This window comes from Tachyglossus aculeatus, chromosome 25, assembly GCF_015852505.1.
Source record: "Tachyglossus aculeatus isolate mTacAcu1 chromosome 25, mTacAcu1.pri, whole genome shotgun sequence".
Classification (NCBI taxonomy): domain Eukaryota; kingdom Metazoa; phylum Chordata; class Mammalia; order Monotremata; family Tachyglossidae; genus Tachyglossus; species Tachyglossus aculeatus.
The window spans coordinates 228,483-248,327 of record NC_052090.1 but is presented as its reverse complement, the minus strand read 5'-3'; the positions used below and the strand labels follow the sequence as shown (position 1 = coordinate 248,327).

Sequence of the window (19,845 nt, the reverse complement as noted above, 5' to 3'; positions counted from 1 at the left end):
TCAGCAAGAAGTGAGCTGGGCTGAAGAACCTTCTAGGACTAACACCAGAGCAGGCTTGATACCTCCACGGTCACCTCAACCAGCAGAGGGGGCAGACACCTCATCTGAATTCCCGCAAACACACTTAGAGAGAGAGAGAGAGAGAGAGAGAGAGAGAGAGAGAGAGAGAGAGAGAGAAGAAAGGAGGGGGCCACAGGCCCACGACTGCCACTGGACAAAGCCCTAAACCTTGTCCAGTGTGCTTCCAAGGGAATGAAAGATTATTCTGAGGAGGGTCAAGTGGTCAGGGCAGTTAAGTGCCCCCCAGCCCCAAGTTCAGCCAAGATAAGTCCAGGATGAAGCCAGCTCATCTCTGAAGCATGTTAGGAATGGTGTGATGGGGTGAGGGCAACCTGAAAGGCTTCAGGGGATCCTCAGTTACCTCATCTGCAAAATGGGGATTGAGACTGTGGGACAGGGACTGTGTCCAATCCTATTTTCTTGCATCCACCCCAATGCTTAGTACAGTGCCTGGTACACAGTAAGCACTTAACAAATACCATAGTTATAAGAAGCAGCATGGCTTAGTGGAAAGAGCACAGGCTTGGGAGTCAGAGGTTGTGTTTTCTAATCCTGGCTCCTCCACTTATCAGCTCTGTGACTTTGGGCAAGTCACTTAACTTCTCTTTGCCTCAGTTACCTCATCTGTAAAATGGGGAATAATACTGTGAGCCCCCCATGGGACAAGCTGATTACCTTGTATCTCCCCCAGTGCTTAGAACAGGGCTTGGCACATAGTAAGCACTTAACAAATAGCATTATTATTATTACGTGGCCATTTTTCTGAAGGACTCAGAGGGTACAAGCACCAGACTAGATTCTGCCCAGAGGTCTCCTCAGGCACTTCCTATCTTGGTTTCTCCAAGCCTGGGTCCTCTAATCAATCAATCATATTTATTGAGCGTTTACTGTGTGCAGAGCACTGTACTAAGCGCTTGGGAAGTACAAGTTGGCAACATATAGAGACAATCCCTACCCAACAGTGGGCTCACAGTCTAGAAGGGGGAGACAGAGAACAAAACCAAACATATTAACAAAATAAAGTAAATAGAATAGATATGTACAAGTAAAATAAATAGAGTAATAAATATGTACAAACGTATATACAGGTGCTGTGGGGAGGGGAAGGAGGTAAGACGTGGGAATGGAGAAGGGGGCGAGGGGGAGAGGAAGGAGGGAGCTCAGTCTGGGAAGGCCTCCTGGAGGAGGTGAGCTCTCAGTAGGGCCTTGAAGGGAGGAAGAGAGCTAGCTTGGCAGATGGGCAGAGGGAGGGCATTCCAGGCCCGGGGGCCAACGGCGGGACAGGCGAGAACGAGGCACGGTGAAGAGATTAGCGGTAGAGGAGCAGAGGGTGAGGGCTGGGCTGTAGAAGGAGAGAACGAAGGTGAGGTAGGAGGGGGCGAGGTGATGGAGAGCTTTGAAGCCGAGGGTGAGGAGTTTCTGCCTGATGCGCAGATTGAAGGGTAGCCACTGGAGATTTTTGAGGAGGGGAGTAACATGCCAAGAGCGTTTCTGGACAAAGACAATCCGGGCAGCAGCATGAAGTATGGATTGAAGTGGGGAGAGACACGAGGAAGGGAGATCAGAGAGAAGGCTGATGCAGTAATCCAGACGGGACAGCTGAAACCCAAAGCAGCGTCATCCACCTGAGCTGTGCCATTGAAAAGCTTCCCTGTCTGGGGATTCAGGAGGAAGCAATCAAATACCTGCTTTGGTCACCAAATCTTTTTTGCCTTTCTTGGGGCCCAGAGATGTATCCCTGGGGTTCAATGTACCTGCCCTGACCACAGTGGGGGCTTCCCTGGAAAGCAGAGTTGTACAAGAAGGAAGTTGGAATCGACCACAGAGAAGAAAAGTGAAAGAAATTCATTTGAGAGAGGAGGACTGGAAAGTAGTCATACCCCTCTGATTTTCTGGATCTCAGCTAGCACCTTGTGGATTTACCTCACTCCTGGAGGATGAGGGAAGGGAGTTTGCCCTCCGGGAGTGTGGGGGCTGATGAAAGAACAAGCTTTGTGGGACAAGAACAGACAAGCCTCCCATAAGGTCTTTCAGACTGAAAGGAGTTACTTAACTCTTCTATAATTGAGGGCCCTGACAATGAAAATAGATCTGTAACAAATCTTGAGAAACCTCAGATAAATTATCAGGTACAAAGGTGAAGTCTAACCTAAATCTGTGCAAAAGATCTTTCTTCTCGCTGGTTTGGGTTTTTTTTTTTTTGAACACTACAGAAGTGTACTCTTGACTGTAAGCTTGTTGTGGGCAGGGAATGTGTCTGTTCATTGTTATACTGTACTCTCCCAAGTGCTTAGTACGGTGCTCTGCACATAGTAAGTGCTCAATATATACAATTGAATGAATGAAGAACTGAAGAAGAACTGAAGAAGGCTGTATATGATGTCTGGGTGCACACAGTCCAAATTAGCAAACACTTAAGGCATCAACAGACAGCTAAGTCAAAGGCTACAATGCAAAATGTGAGCCAAGGAATCAAGTGCCCATTTTGTTTGGGGGAAAAAAATTTAAAAAGCCAAATAGTTTTGTGGCAAGATAATACTCTTTCGGAGCGCCTCACACCCCACCTCGCCGCCCTCTCCTCTCTACCCAGTCTTGATGATCAGATTACTGCTCTCAACTCTACCCTTTCCACTCAGCTACACTCACTCGCTCCCCTTTCGCTTCGCCACTCTCGTACCACTAACCCACAGCCCTGGATCACTGCCACTGTCTGCCTCCTTCGCTCTTATGCTCAAGCTGCCGAATGCTGCTGGCGAAAGTCTAGACACCATGCCAACCTCGTTCAAGTTTATCCTTTCCTGCCTTAACTCAGCCCTCTCTTCTGCCAGACAAAACTATTTCTCCTCCCTTACTGACACCCATGCCCATCACCCCCGCCAGCTCTTCCATACATTCAACTCCCTTCTCAGGCCCCCCGTTCCTCCCCCTCCTCCTTCCCTCACCCCCAACGATCTGGCCTCCTACTTCATTAACAAAATTAAATCCATCAGGTCCGACCTCCCCAAAGTCACTTCCCCCCCTTCTCCAGCCCCCCAGCTCTCAACACTCTCTGCTACTCTCCCATCCTTCCCAGCAGTATCCTCAGAGGAGCTCTCCTCCCTCCTCTCAAGTGCTACTCCGGCCACCTGTGCTTCTGACCCCATTCCCTCTCATCTCATGAACTCTCTCGCTCCATCCCTTCTCCCCTCCTTAACTTCCATCTTCAACCGCTCACTCTCCACTGGTTCCTTCCCCTCTGCCTTCAAACATGCCCATGTCTCTCTCATCCTGAAAAAACCCTCTCTTGACCCCACCGCACCTTCTAGTTATCGCCCCATAGCCCTTCTACCATTCCTTTCCAAACTCCTTGAACGAGTTGTCTACATGCGCTGCCTAGAATTCCTCAACAACAACTCTCTCCTTGACCCCCTCCAGTCTGGCTTCCGTCCCCTACATTCCACGGAAACTGCCCTCTCAAAGGTCACCAATGACCTGCTTGCCAAATCCAACGGCTCATACTCTGTCCTAATCCTCCTCGACCTCTCAGCTGCCTTCGACACTGTGGACCACCCCCTTCTCCTCAACACGCTATCTGACCTTGGCTTCACAGACTCCGTCCTCTCCTGGTTCTCCTCTTACCTCTCTGGTCGTTCTTTCTCAGTCTCTTTTGCAGGCTCCTCCTCCCCCCTCCCATCCTCTTACTGTGGGGGTTCCCCAAGGTTCAGTGCTTGGTCCCCTTCTGTTCTCGATCTATATGCACTCCCTTGGTGACCTCATTCACTCCCACGGCTTCAACTATCATCTCTACGCTGATGACACCCAGATCTACATCTCTGCCCCTGCTCTCTCCCCCTCTCTCCAGGCTCGCATCTCCTCCTGCCTTCAGGACATCTCCATCTGGATGTCTGCCCGCCACCTAAAGCTCAACATGTCCAAGACTGAACTCCTTGTCTTCCCTCCCAAACCCTGCCCTCTCCCTGACTTTCCCATCTCTGTTGACGGCACTACCATCCTTCCCGTCTCACAGGCCCGCAACCTTGGTGTCATCCTCGACTCCGCTCTCTCATTCACCCCTCACATCCAAGCCGTTACCAAAACCTGCCAGTCTCAGCTCCGCAACATTGCCAAGATCCGCCCTTTCCTCTCCATCCAAACCGCTACCCGGCTCGTTCAAGCTCTCATCCTATCCCGTCTGGACTACTGCATCAGCCTTCTCTCTGATCTCCCATCCTCGTGTCTCTCCCCACTTCAATCCGTATTTCATGCTGCTGCCCGCATTGTCTTTGTCCAGAAATGCTCTGGGCATGTTACTCCCCTCCTCAAAAATCTCCAGTGGCTACCAATCAATCTGTGCATCAGGCAGAAACTCCTCACCCTGGGCTTCAAGGCTGTCCATCACCTCGCCCCCTCCTACCTCACCTCCCTTCTCTCCTTCTACAGCCCACCCCGCACCCTCCGCTCCTCTGCTGCTAATCTCCTCACCGTACCTCGTTCTCGCCTGTCCCGTCATTGACCCCCGGCCCACGTCATCCCCCGGGCCTGGAATGCCCTCCCTCTGCCCATCCCCCAAGCTAGCTCTCTTCCTCCCTTCAAGGCCCTACTGAGAGCTCACCTCCTCCAGGAGGCCTTCCCAGACTGAGCCCCTTCCTTCCTCTCCCCCTCGTCCCCCTCATCTTACCTCCTTTCCTTCCCCACAGCACCTGTATATATGTATATATGTTTGTACATATTTATTACTCTATTTATTTTACTCATACATATCTTTTCTATTTATTTTATTTTGTTAGTATGTTTTGTTTTGTTCTCTGTCTCCCCCTTTTAGACTGTGAGCCCACTGCTGGGTAGGGACTGTCTCTATATGTTGCCAACTTGTACTTCCCAACCACTTAGTACAGTGCTCTGCACACAGTAAGTGCTCAATAAATACGATTGATGATGATGATGATGATGATAAGTGACAAAAACTGAAAAGGGCTTGCCTGATTTTGCTATTTAAGTTTCTGTTTTACTATTAATGACAAGAGCACTTATATAACAATCTCTGGAAAGGCTAGACTGTGACCTTGGGTGGGCAGAGATTGTCTCTATTGCTGTATTGTACTTTGCCAAGTGCTTAGTATAGTGCTCTGCACACAGTAAGCTCTCAATAAATATGACTGAATGAGTGAATGGAAAGGCCCCAATTTTGCAGAAGGTAAAAGCAACGGACAAAATTGTACCTACAAGTTTAAAAATAACAATGAAACTGAGAATCCCAAAACCTAAATCCAGGCTAGGAAGATTTTCTTTAGAAGCATCCCTTTTTTGCCTAAACTGGCTCAGACCCCAAACATGGTAGGCCAATCTTGGCCTTCTTGCACAAAGTTTGTACAAAAAGCAGCATGGCCTAATGGATAGAGCGTGGACCTCGGAGCAAGAAGAACCTGGGTTCTAATCCCAGCTCTGCTGCTTGTTTGTTGTGGGACCTTGGGCAAGTCACTTAACTTCTCTGTGTCTCAGTTACCTCATTGGTAAAAGGAGAATTAAGACAAGTCTGTGAGCCCCACGTTGGACAGGGACTGTGTACAACCCCAGCACTTATGGTACCTGGCATACAGCAAGCATTTAACAAATACCATAAAAAAATGCTTGCCATCTAGAAGCACAGGGAGACTGGAGAAAAAAAAATCTTCAATTTCTCAGCCAATAAATAATCTGATAGGCAGGAGACCTGTGTGAATAAAACACTGCCCACACAATGGGCAATTCTAAACAGAGCAAACCCACTATGCATAGGGCAAACCCAACACTGATTAATGAGGATTGGGCCATAGAAATGGAGGGGAAACTCCTAGCGTACCTACAATTCTCCCATCCCCCAGAATGCTGAAGAGTTTTTTTGGCTTTGCCTCCTCTTGCCCACATCTCCTACCCTGCACCTGTTTGGCAGGGCTTAGGGTAAAGTCTAGGCAAACTGGCAGTGAAATGTGGGTGAGGGGATAAGCGGGGAAGAGGAACACTGAAGAATTCATATCCATGGGCAATAACTGTCAATCACAGAAATGCCCTTTCGACATGACCTCAGGCTAAGCTTTCTCATTCCCTACATGATGACTTGTGATAGAAAACACTGGTGTTAAGCCCCCAGTGAAAGCTGGCCAACCAGCCCCTACCACTGAGGTGGATCAAGCTCCCTCCTCTCCCTGCCATCCAGTGCCTCTGCTCCCAGCATGCTCTGTGCACCAGCCATGTTGCCCTGGCACAGTTTGTGCACCAGCCAGGTTGTCATCCTAAGAAGCAGCACTGATACCCCACTGCACCAGAGACTCTGCTTTCCACCTCCCTAGCAGGAAAGAGAAGAGCACCTGCAGCAAGCTTCTTATGATCCAGGGAAAGCTAATGGCTGCAGTGTGCCAGGAACTCTGTGAATCACCAGGATCCAGAAATTCCACTCCTCTAACCAATGATTCCCTACTGACTTTTGTTTTAATTTTTTGTACTGTGTATTTGCCCTTTCCCCCTGTACTGTTTTAATGCTTTTTTCATTGCTCCCACTGTGCCTATCTCCAATCCCTCCCCCAACTATATTTACAGATTGTGAGTGCCTCAAGAGATAAGGTCTGTGTCTAATTCTCAACTGTGTCTCCTTTTCCAGTGCTTAGTACAGTGCTCTGCAGAAAGTAAGCACTTAATAAATACTATTACTGCTACTAGTCCGACTAATGGTCTTTCTTAAGTGTTTATTATATGCCAGGCACTGTACTAAGTGTTAGGGTAGACACAAGCTAATCAAGTTGGACACGGTCCCTTTCCCATGTGGGGCTCACAGTCCTAATCCCCATTTTACCAGATAAGGTAACTGAGGCACAGAGACATTATGTGAGTTGCCCAAGGTTACAAAGCAGACAAGTGGCAGAGCCGGGAGTAGAACACAGGTCCTTCTGACTTCCAGGCTTGTGCTCTATTCACTGGGTCATGCTACTACTCCTATTACTACTATAACACCAAGATCTGAACGGATTTAGTGAAGTGTTTCAAACTTGTCTTCTGCAGATTTGACAGGAGCTGGTAGATCTGTCCTACAAAGACCCAATTACAAAGGATGACACAATGAAGTTAACACTCCCTGGATGAATTTTCCCATTTTTCCCCCACTTACCTTCAAAATTATGGACCAAATATGTCACTGCTTTGCTGCCATCCTGGGGTGTGTAAACCATCTCCACCTTACCAGGTCCAGGAACTACAAAATCTGTTGCCCTGTACTGTGCAAGAAAGGAATAAAGTTCTAAGAAGATTAATGCAAAAATCCACAGTAAATAGCAGGCGTATTTCACCGATTCAAGCAGGGTCTTCGGAAACTAGTACTTGTTTGAGTTTACACCTGCCCAAAGTCAGCTGGGGCCAATCCACATGGCAAACTGTGGCCACTTTTGTGACCCCTTGGAAATGGGCAGTTTGTGAGGGCCAGGATTCACCAAAAATTAGCATCTTAGGACTCTAAATACTAAGTACTTGATAATAACCATAATAATATTATTTTGATACCATAATTTGATTATGGTACTTATTTAATCCCTACTACATGCTAAATTCTAGGATGGATAGAAGGCTATCAGATCGGACACCATTCATCTCCCAAATGGGGCTTCCAGCCCAAAAGAGAGGGAAAGCAGGTAACTTCTCCCCATTTATAAATGACAAAGTGGAGACCTAGTGGTCATGGGGCCAGGAAACTGCCCAAAGTCACTGGCAGAGTTGGGACTCAATCCTGGGTCCAGGACTCTGTGCGCTTTCCACTAGCTATACTCCCTCCCATAAGTCAAATGAACAAAATTCCTGAAATAATTTAGCTCCTGGAACATAAAGATCCAGGAAGCAGCATGGCCAAGTGTAAAGGGCATAGGCCTAGAAGTCGGAGGACTTGGGTTCTAATCCCGGCTCTGCCACTTGTCTGCTAAGTGACCTTGGGTAAGTCACTTAACTTCTGTGTCCCAGTCACCTCATCTGTAAAATGGGGATTAATTCTTACTCCCTACTTAACAGTTTGAGCCCCATGTGGGACAAGGACTGTGTCCAACTAACCTGATTATATCTACCCCAGGACTTGGAACAGTGTTTGACACATAGTAAATGCTTAACAAACACCATTTAAAAAAAATCCCACAGTTTACAATATTTAGCTGTTGCTCCCAAGGCTCCAAAGGGAATCTCAGACTAAAAGGAGTTCAGTGCTTGCAGAAGTGAGGGCGGTCAGTCAGTTGTCCCTGTTATTATGGCATTTGTCAAGGGCTTTACTATTTAGCCTCCATTTTACGGATGACAAAACTGAGGCACAGAGAAGTTAAGTCATCTAATAACAATAATTGTGGTATTTGTTAAGCACTTACTATATGCCAAGCACTGGGTCAGATACAAGATATTCAGATTCCACGTGGGGCTCACAGTCTAAGTAGGAGTGAAACCAGGTACTGAATCCCCTTTCTGCATTTAAGGTATCTGAGGTACAGAGAAATTAAGTGACTTGCCCAAGGTCATATAGCAAGGAATTAGCAGTCAGGATTTTCCCAAACCAGACTATTTTTAAAGACAATAGCCAATAAGAAAAAGGGGTGGTGAAATTAGAAATACAGCCCATATGGAAATGCTACATCTCTTCCACTATTCCACATCTTACACTTCTTGATCCTCCCCAAGTGTCCCCTTAACTGTACCCTGATCTCAACTTACCTGCCTCCAAGCTTTTGCTCACACTGTCTCCCTGGCCTAGAGCCCCCTTACCCTCAACAGACCTAAGACCTACCTCTCTTCAGGCCCCCTCTAATTCCACCTACTCTAATGAAAACATCTTAACAAATCTTACCAACCCAAAAAGCCCAGATCGACCTAACAGCCTAGCACACATGTCCAACACCTGAGTTTATGTGTCTAATGGTAATATGTTATTTAAGTGTTTATTACGTGCCATAATAATAACACTATTATTACTATTATTATTATGTGGAATAAATACAAGATAAGCAGATGATATCTATCTGATGGAACATTCAGTTCATTCAGCTAAAATGTTTAGAAATACTTTTCCATTTGTTTCCCCTATTAAAGCATAAGGTGCCTGTGGGCAAGTAACGTGACTTGTGTTCTTGCTGGCCTCTCCTGAGGGCTTAGTAAGAGTGCTCAGAAGACAGCAGGTGCTCAATAAATGCATTTATGGTAAATTCTATATTGTAAATGTGGACTAGAGGACTATGTAGAAGCAAGGATAGGGCTGATGAGAGAGAATAGGTGATTTCAAAATGACTTACTTGGTCTCCATAGGCATGACGGCCTATGATGATTGGCTTTACCCAGCCAGACACAAGTCGGGGAATGTTTTTACAGATAATGGCTTCCCTGAAGACAGTGCCCCCGAGGATGTTTCGGATAGTTCCATTGGGCGACTTCCACATCTGCTTCAGCTTGAATTCCTCAACCCTCTTCTCATCTGGGGTGATTGTCGCACACTTGATGCCTACATTATATTTCTTTATGGCTTCGGCAGCCTCTGAGGTGACCTTGTCATTAGTAGCATCCCGATTCTCTATTCCCAAATCATAGCTTTGGGGAATCAAAATCCCAAAATGAATTAGCATGGCCAAACGACTTAGACCAACTTTACATGATGAGAGTATTATAGTACTTTATGCTTCAGGCAACAGACAAACTTAAGATACCAAAAGTTGTGAGTTACAAGAGCCAGGGACAAGAAAAGTGAATGAACTAGGACAGACTGGCACTGGGAATGGCTAAACAGTAAAGCAAAGTGCTGTTCCACGGTGTTTTCACATACCTGCTTTTGTAGCAGGTATCACAATCCCAAGCACCGTCCCCAAACACTGGTCTTTTCTGCCTTACACATGGGCATTTTCTCTTTTCTTACCCTCACAAAGATATCCTGTAAAAGCTTTGCTATTGGGGAACTTGGGGACCACCTGCTGGCTTGAATATTGGTTAGCCAGCAGGAGGCTTTATATAATTTCACAAAAGACTCAAGAAAAGTTTTCTTTAGTCCAAAGAGGGTCTGTGAAGGGGCAGACATCACAGAAAATCAGGGAATTCATGTATTAGAAAAAGACCAGTCAGTCAATCATATTTATTGAGCATTTACTGTGTGCAGAGCACCACACTAAGTGCTTGGGAGACTAGAATATAACAATCCCTGCCCCACCACTCCCTGCCCACAATAAGCTTACAGTCTAGAAGGGGATACAGATATAAATATAAATAAAATTACAGATATGTACATAAGTCCTGTGGAGCTGGGGTGGGAGGACGAATAAAGGGAGCAAGTCAAGGCAATGCAGAAGGGAGTGGGAGAAGAGGAAAATGGGGGCTTAGTCAGGGAAGCAGGAAAACTGTCTATGAATCTCCCAAGCCTTTAATAAGTGCTCTCAAAAAATACCACTGATTGATAGGTTTGGTTTGCTGATCCAAATAGAAGATTCCCCCAAAGCCTCCAGCTGGTTAAGTGCTGTTTGCTAAACAGACTAAAAGAGTTTATGCAATCCCCACAGAAGTGCTGCCTAGTCACAGGGGAGAAGTCACACGTTGTATACTCCTCTCTACAAAGGACCAATTTAGCAGGTCTATCCAGGAACCTGGGTTCTCCGAAGCACCAAAGAGTAAGGAGCTGGCTAAAAAAAGCTTACTCTACATCATTGTGTGCACATGTCTATTTATATGTGTGAATATATATTTCTATAAACATATGCACACATACAAATACTGTTGTATTTTGAAGGAACACTGATGACGCTCTTGTCAAGGAGACAGTATCTATAAAGTTATTAGCAGCTGTGAAAGAAAAAACAGATCCAAATCAATCATTGAGTGCTTATTGTACACAGAGCACTGTATTAAGTGTTTGGAAGAGTAAAGTACTAGGGAGTTGGAAGACGCATTCTCTGCCCACAAGAAACTTACAGGCTAGAGGGAAGAGAAAGACTTTAAAATAAATTATGGCTATGTACATAAGTAATCTGGGACTGAGGTGAATACCAAGTGCTCACGGAGGACAAATCCAAAATCTTCAGTGAAAGACATTAAATAGCCTTTTAGGGTGCTAAGCAAAAAGGGATTTTAAACATGAAGTGGAAAACAAGTAAAGCTTTATTCATATGCCAGACTGAAGGAGTAGGGGATCTTCTTGCTGACTATGCTAAGTCTATAACCAGTTTTGTATTAAAAGCCTCCTTGGAGCTGTCATTCAGTAGAATCCATGACCCTTTCTCTAATTGTTGAGGGATTTACCTTTTGTTCTCAGATTCAGCTCTCTGGTTTTACTGCCAACATCTGTGCATATTCTGAGGCAGAAAAATCCTCTATATACACACACCTAGAAGCTACAGACTTGTTAAAAAGAAAACAAAGTTCTCATTGAAAGCACAGAATGATGCAAAAGAAAACTTGAAGCAATACAAGACTTCAGCTACTCAATTGCTCTTTCAAAAGTTGTAATAATAAAGGCAGAGAGCACGCTTTTTTTCTTTCAAGACTGAAGAAAGGCTTTCATAAGTCTTTCACCTATCTTTCTACCTGCTGCAACTTCTCCTTAAAGTGTGTGCACCTGCAAGCTCATGTGCACATGCACGCTTGTGTGCACGTTCTCTCTCTCCCCTTGCCTCCGCCTCCCTCCAGAGCCCCTATTTGACCAAGCAAAACAGTGCTTACCAAATACTATTATCAATACTCCTGACATGCCTTTAACATGCCAGGGTACAGGAGATATGAGTTGCTACAGTACGCCCCTCCAGCCTCAGTGAATCCACTGGGGTCCTGCTCCCTTCTTGTTGCAATTCCTGTGACTGCCCCTTTGTCACCGCAGCTCTGAGAGCACCCTGTGTTCCCCTCTACCAGATCACCCTACTGCCTCACCAGGGACCCATACTGGCTCTCCTCCATATCACTGAGGAACCGTTATCCCAACCTGTCTTGCACCACCCTGGCAAGGAATGAGAAAAATCAGCCCCAGCCAGGTGCCACCTCCACAAAGCCTTGGGAAGGCTGTAGTGTCTGTTGCAGTAGCAGTCATTATGGCTGCTATAGTGACTGTGGACTCTAAGCCACGAAGAGCCAGAATTTCTGCTTTTCCAATCACAGTGCCCTACAGCTTTTTGTTCATCTTTATGCTGCCTTGGTGTTTTGTTTCATCAGTCTTATGGATATGTTACCAGTCCCCTCTCCCACCTCCCATTTTTAGATTATAAGCACCCAAAGGACAAGGACCATATTTAATTCCCACCAGTGCATTCTTCTGTTCTAAGCACTCAGGTAGATACAAGGCAATCAGGTTGTCCCACGTGGGGCTCACAGTCTTAATCACCATTTTACAGATGAGGTAACTGAGGCACAGAGAAGTGACTTGTCTGAAGTCACACAGCTGACAAGTGGCAGAGCCGGGATTAGAACCACACTGAGAAGGAGCATGGCTTAGTGGAAAGAGCACAGGCTTGGGAGTCAGAGGTCATGGGTTCTAATCCCAGCTCCGCCACTTGTCAGCTGTGTGAGCCCCATATGGGACAGGGACTGTGTCCAACCTGATTAACTTGTATCTTCCCCAGCATTTAGAACAGCGCTTGGCATATAGTAAGCACTTATATACAATTACTATTATATTGTATTTCTCATCTCCATTTTTCTATGCTAAATAGGTACTCTAATGAGGAAGTCAGCTTCTGGTGTGTCTGGAACCACAAACTCATAAGCTCACAGGTTCAGTTTGGTCTCCAAAAACTTTCCCAGCCCTAGGGGTGCTTGGTATCTCTTCATTCAGCTTCATGTGAACCACCAACATAGGGCCAGCCCAGGGGTTCTGCAGGCTCTCACCTGAAACGTGGGCTGAAGGGAACATCCTGCTAGTCACATGTTAAAAATGCAATCCCTGTGCTGGTGGCACACACAGTCTAATGGACCCAGGTCAGCTTCAGTGATAGCCCCAGAATGAGAAAATTACCTGTGCAGATCCAGATCCACATAAGGGAAAATGAGCTTTTCTTTAATCAATTCCCAAATTACTCGAGTCATCTCATCCCCTTGCATCTCCACCACAGACCCGCCACAGATTTTGCTGGACATGTTGACCTGAGAAGAGCTTTGAGGGAAAAAAAAAAAAACAAACCCAGAAATTGCTAGTAATTGATCAAGCAATAAGACACTGCACTCAATGCACAGAAAATACAACAGAATAAGAAGACATGATCTCTGCCCTTGACGAGCTTACAATCTAGTTGGAGAGGCAGGCATATAAGTAAATTACAGAAAAGAGGAAGTAATAAAGAATTGAAGATTTGTACATATGTGCTAAGGGGGTTGTGAATACATAGATTGCAACTAGAAGGAAGCAATAAAGTAGTACATATGTGCTATTGGGGTTGCGAAGACTTAAATGTTTAGAAGGTGCTGGTGGAGTGGGAGATTATTTTTAATAGAAATTGGAAAGTTTGCACAACTGCTTTCTTTTAACCGAAGATCAAATCAAATGTACATAATTATTCCAAAGGGTTACATGCTAATCCACCACCAATGAAGTATGTCTTGTTATCTCAGTTGTATGACTCTAATGGCACTGATTTTATAAGATTGTGTGTCTGAAATATACACTAAGCACTGGGATAGATACGAGCTAATCAAATTGGACCCCATTTTACAGATGAAGTAACAGGCACAAAAAAGTGAAGTGACTTGCCCAAGGTCACACAACAGAGAAATGGCCAGAGCTGGCATTAGAACCCAGGTCCTTCTGACTCCTGGGGTGGGAGAGGAGGATGGGGGGAGGGGACAGAAGGAGGGGAGGGTGTCTCTCTCAAATCAGGAGTCAGGGAGCAATGACAGACTTGGATATTTCCTCACCCCATCTCCCAACCTCGTTGGGAAAAAGTGTCATAGTTCGCCCTCACCGGCCTACTGAGCCAGTCTCTGCAGGGAAGCAGGATGAATTTTAAGTCCACCTCTGCTCAGAATCCCACATGAAAGGGGAGCAAAGACTACTGTCCCTAATGGGCCTTCTGAAGAACAAATCTCTCTAAGCCTACCTCAGATGCAACCCAGGATCCTGTGCTCCTTCTTCCCTCTCTCCTTTCCCTAAGGCTTGCCTCCCAAAGATAGGGCCAATACGGACAGGGTGATTTTAAAGATAAAAGATTGGAACTTTAAGCAGGGACTTAGTGGCTAAGAAGAGCTAGTCCCCTGTCCCTTTACCACCCCCGGGGACATACTCTCTCTCTTAGCTCCCACCATGGTAGAAATCACTGCACCAAATGTACCTGAGCAATTTTCCCCCAGGTCTCATGGTGAGAGAGTTCAGTTATATATATTCAAACCACAGATCCGAAAGGGACACCAATAGCATGCTCTGAAGAAGTGAAATGTAACCCCTTTTGAGAAAGCCTGATCATTCTTGGATTAAAAATCCTCACTCACGCAAATTGATTATGTGCTCCTCCTCACTACAGACTGGACACCACTTTCTTTCAAATTTTGGAGATTTAGGAGGATATACAACCTAGCCAAGATAGGTAAAATTTCCCAGACACGAACGCCTGCCCAAACGCATTCCCAGAGAACTGAAAAACCTCTCAGCTCTTTGAGAAGTTGGTACTGGCAACCTGCAATTAAGGTCACCCTTGAAACACCAGTGTCTGGAAGTGATTTTCTTCAACCTGCCTGGGAACAAGCTATACTGAAACAGTTAATCACTGAAGGTCTCCCTTTGGCAAAGAGATACTTGATCTCACTTTCACATTTGTCCTTGCAAGCATTTAGCAAACCTCCAATGAGCTACCTCACATTCAAATTGCTTAATACTTCTTCTTTCACAAGAGCCATGACTTGGCAATTCTTCCTAAAGAGCAAGCAGTTCTAATATACATACAAAGCCATGGAATGAAAACAGGCTATTTTCTAGCTGTTTTGCAATTATAAAAGGAATGGCTAAAAATATTTTTAGATTTCACACGGTCCTCCTTACTTAAAGCACGGGAATTTTTTACATTACCCCTGGCTAATCCAAAGAATGCATGAAAAACACTTCAAATTTCCTTTCATTACTTTTGTCTATTTTTACTAATTCATTCTTGGATTAAAAATCCTCACTCTCCCCAAATTGATTATGTGCTCCTCCTCACTACAGCCTAGACACTACTTTCTTTCCAATTTTGGGAAGTTGAGAGGATATATAACCTAGCCAAGCTAAGTAAAATGTCTCAGACATGAATCAAAACCTAGCAGAGTTCTCTGAATTAGAAGCTGTTTGCCCACTTCTTTCAATCCAGTGACTTAAGAAAGGGCCTAACATCCTTATCTTTATCAAACACGGTCTTGCCAGTCTGAAGCCTGATGCTCTAATAATTATGGCATTTGTTAAGCGCTTACTCTGTGCCCTGCACTCTTCTAAGCGAGGAGCTCTGCTTTTAATGCACTGATCTTCCTACCTGTGTTCCAGCACGTGGAACCAGGTCAGGCCCTGCAGAATCTCCAACTCATCTTTCCATACCCAAGAAACTCTACTCATGGACTCAGCATGGCTCAGTGGAAAGAGGTCATGGGTTTGGGTCAGAGGTCATGGGTTCAAATCCCAGCTCCACCAACTGTCAGCTGTGTGACTTTGGGCAAGTCACTTAACTTCTCTGGGCCTCAGTTACCTCATCTGTAAAATGGGGATTAAAACTGTGAGCTCCCTGTGGGACAACCTGATCACCTTGTAACCTCCCCAGTGCTTAGAACAGTGCTTTGCACATAGTAAGCGCTTAACAAGTACCATCATTATTATAGGAGAAGCAGCGTGGCTCAGTGGAAAGAGCATGGGTTTTGGAGTCAGAGGTAATGGGTTCAAATCCCGGCTCTGCCAATTGTCAGCTGTGTGACTTTGGGCAAGTCACTTAACTTCTCTGTGCCTCAGTTACCTCATCTGTAAAATGGGGATTAAGACTGTGAGCCCCCCGTGGGACAACCTGATCACCTTGTAACCTCCCCAGCGCTTAGAACAGTGCTCTGCACATAGTAAGCGCTTAATAAATGCCATTATTATTATTATTATTATGGACTTAATTTGTTCCCTCAGCAGACAGTGGTCAATAATCTCTTGACAGATGAATGCCCATCAAGCCCACTAAAAATGAAATCTGTAAGAATGATCACAGGACCTGAAGAGAAAGACAGAGACTGTAAACTCGTCCTCTAGACTGTAAGTTCCCTGTGAGCAAGGAATGTGCCTGTTTACTGTTATATTCTCCCAAGTGCTTACTACAGTGTTATGCACACAAATGAATGAATTAATGGAAGCAGCATGGAATTAATGGAAACAGAGGAAGCAGCCTGGCCTAGTGGCAAGAGCACAGGCTTGGGCGTCAGAGGTCATGGGTTCTAACCCCAGCTCTGCCACTTGTCTGCCTGACCTTGGGCAAGTCAGGTAACTTCTCTGTGCCTCAGTTACCTCATCTGTAAAATGGGAATTAAGAGTGTGAGCCTCATGTGAGATAGGGACTGTGTCCCACCTGATTACCTTGAATTTACTCCAGCGCTTAGAACAGTGCTTGGTATATAGTAAGCACTTAACTAATATCATAATTATTATGATTTGAAAGGGTTGACCCATTCTGGAGTTGTTACTGCTGCTGAGGGCTTTCAGCTGTGAACTTTCACCCAGAGCAACAGTGAACTTCCAACCAGCACTTTCTGCAATCCATATCCTTACTGGTGTTGCCAAGTAAATTGGGCAGTTTACAGCTGCATTTCATTCAGATACCAGGGCAGGTTGTACATCTTCCTCCTCTCCCTGACTGCAGCGGTCACCCATCTTGAAGGGGATATGAATTGAGTACATGGAGACTGTAAACTCATCATGGACAAGGCAAATGTCTGCTAATTCTCTTGCATTGTACTCTCCCAAGGTAGGAACATAGTAAGCACTCAATAAATCATCAATCGTATTTATTGAGCGCTTACTATGTGAAGAGCACTGTACTAAGCGCTAGCACTGTACTAAGCGCCAATAAATGCCACTGATCGGTTGATTACCATATTACAAAAGAGCGGAGCAGCCAACCAAGTCTCTGTAATACAACCGCATTTCATCTTAATGACTTCAGCCTATCCGTGGCCTCAAACATTTCTCCTTACTGCCCGCAGCCCTCCGATACATTCAAATGCTCTATGATCCCTGCGCAAGCCAAACCACTTGCCTCCTCCCCAGGTTCCAAAGCAAAGCAACACCGGAGAGGGGTCAAGCTGCTTGTTTCGGGACGATAGTAGAGATACACGGGGGTGGAGAAAAAAAATCCACCGAGCACCTAGGGATTAAAGGTCGGGTTGAGTGAGTGTGCGTGTGCCTTTTATCTGTATGTGTGACTAAATACGTGTCCGTGTGTGAATGTGCCTTTATGCAGCTATGTGCCTAGGGGGTGTGGTGTTGCCTGCGCTGGCAACTACCCTACTGGATCCCCCCTCCTGCACAGGGATTCTTACATCACGGTCAAGCTGCAACCCGCCTCTTCCCAGCCCCACCTCTGCAGGCCAATCATTGATGGCTCCGTTTCCCTGGCTCGGTGAGCCGGGGTGCCCTGCGCCCGCGCCCCCTCCACCCCCTCTCCAGGCCCCGGGCCGGTGCACCTACAGCCCGAGGATGCCGCCGCCTCCCCGGAGTGCACTGGCCACTGCACGCGCCCGGGGGCACATACCCGTCGTGTACACTCCCCGTCGTGGGCAACGCGGATCGCACACGGACACAAAGCCACCGACCACTTCTCGAGGCGCGCGCGCACACAACCGCTTCAGACGCGAGCGAACGAGCGCACCCCGGCCGGCCCAGACGGGAGGCGCTCCAGTATCTAGCGTGCGCGCGCGACCGACCGACCGACCGTACTGCCCTAGCTGAGCCGACTGCCGCCGGACGAGTCCGGACCGTCAGGGTGGGCTGAGCTCAACCAGCACGCCCATCCGCGCCCACGGCCAATCCGCAGGCTCCTCCAGCCCCCAAGCGGCCAATAGAGGCGGCCTGCAGCGGGCCGGGGAGGAGTGGGGAGAGAGGGAGGAGGAGGAAGGGAAGGCGGGGAGGCGCCCCGGAGAGGGCGGAGGAAGAAGGAAAGGGGCGCGGGGCAGGAGGAGGAGGAGAAGGAGGGGGATAACGCCCGCTCGTCCGAGGTTGGAGCAGGGGGGAAGGGGTGGGCGGATCCCAGCTCCGCTCTGAGGAGACGGAGTTTCATCTCTCGCCTTTCCGGCTAGTGACAGGTCGCGGAGAAGAGGAGCCGCGTTAAACGGCAGGCCCGGCTGCCCGGGGGAAGAAAGGAGCCGGACCAGGTGGAGTCCCGGCGCTCAGACAAGTCCGGCCCGGTTTTGCCATTATTATAGTTGTAGCCAGGCCGAATCAGTCACGGGACACCACCGGCCGGATTCAGTCAGGGCTGGGGACGACCCAAGTGGAGCGGGTTGCACATGCGCAGCAGAGCCGCGTTCCCCAGCCAGGGGCGCATGCGGACTGAATCAGCCGGCCGATTTAGGAAGCTGTCGCACACAGGCTCTGCCCTTCGCCAGCTCGGGCGGTACGGAGGCGGTCCAGTTACTGCGCTAAACCTCGTTCAGGGTATATGTGGGAACAGTCAGTCAGTAGTATTGATTTAGTGCAGAACACTGAACTAAGCGCTTGGGAGAGTAAACTATAAAAACAAGCGTAGGGACCGTCTCTACTTCCCAAGCGCTTAGAACAGTGCTTTGCACACAGTAAGCGCTCAATTCATTCAATCATTCATTCCTTCAATCATATTTATTGAGCGCTCACTGTGCAGAGCACTGGACTGAGCGCTTGGGAAGTACAAATCGGCAACATATAGAGATGGTCCCTACCCAACAATGGGCTCACAGTCTAGAAAGGGGAGACAGACAACAAAGCAAAACATGTAGGCAGGTGTCAAAACCGTCAGAATAAATAGAATTATAGCTATATGCACATCATTAATAAAATAGAGTAGTAAATATGTGCAAGTAAAATAGAGTAATAAATATGTGCAAATATATACAGGTGCTGTGTGGAGGGGAAGGAGGGGAGGAGGAGACAAAAAGGGGGCTCAGTCTGGGAAGGCCTCCTGGAGGAGGTGAACTCTCAGTAGGGCTTTGAAGGGAGGAAGAGAGCTAGTTTGGCAGGTGTGTGGAGGGAAGGCATTCCAGGCCAGAGGAAGGACGTGGACCAGAGGTCAACGGTGGGACAGGAGAGAACGAGGCCCAGTGAGGAGGTTAGTGGCAGAGGAGAGGAGGGTGCAGGCTGGGCTGTAGAAAGAGAGAAGGGAGGTGAGGTAGGAGGGGACAAAGTGATGGACAGCCTTGAAGCCAAGAGTGAGGAGTTTTTGCTTGGTTCGTAAATTGACAGGCAACCACTGGAGGTTTTTGAGGAGGGGAGTGACATGCCCAGAGTGTTTCTGTACAAAGATAATCCGGGCAGGAGAGTGAAGTATAGATTGAAGCGGGGAGAGACAGGAGGATGGCAGATCAGAGAGGAGGCTGATGCAGTAATCCAGTCGGGATAGGATAAGAGATTGAACCAGCAAGGTAACGGTTTGGATGGAGAGGAAAGGGTGGATCTTTGTGTTGTGGAGGGGGGACCGACAGGTTTTGGTGATTGATTGGATGTGTGGGGTGAATGAGAGAGTGGAGTCAAGGATGACAACAAGGTTGCGGGCTTGTGAGATGGGAAGGATGGTAGTGTCGTCAACAGTGATGGGAAAGTTAGGGAGAGGACAGGGTTTGGGAGGGAAGATAAGGAGCTCAGTCTTGGACATGTTGAGTTTTAGATGGCGGGCAGAC

General features: G+C 47.0%; 1 protein-coding gene across 2 annotated transcripts in view; it reads right to left on the bottom strand.

The window, feature by feature from the left end:
- Positions 1-17,838, bottom strand: part of IDH1 (isocitrate dehydrogenase (NADP(+)) 1) — a 34,462-nt gene extending 16,624 nt beyond the window's left edge. Inside the window, exons 1-4 of one of the 2 annotated variants that reach the window (XM_038766447.1) lie at positions 17,730-17,838; positions 13,010-13,147; positions 9,324-9,615; positions 7,178-7,283 (exon numbers count right to left, since the gene is read on the bottom strand). In XM_038766447.1, coding sequence (XP_038622375.1) covers positions 7,178-7,283; positions 9,324-9,615; positions 13,010-13,131 — 520 coding nt within the window. In that variant the 5' untranslated portion in view covers positions 13,132-13,147; positions 17,730-17,838. Of the gene's footprint in view, positions 1-7,177; positions 7,284-9,323; positions 9,616-11,307; positions 11,407-13,009; positions 13,148-17,729 lie in introns of those variants that run through there. The other variant, XM_038766449.1, reaches the window with a different exon arrangement.
- Positions 17,839-19,845: the final 2,007 nt, after the last annotated feature.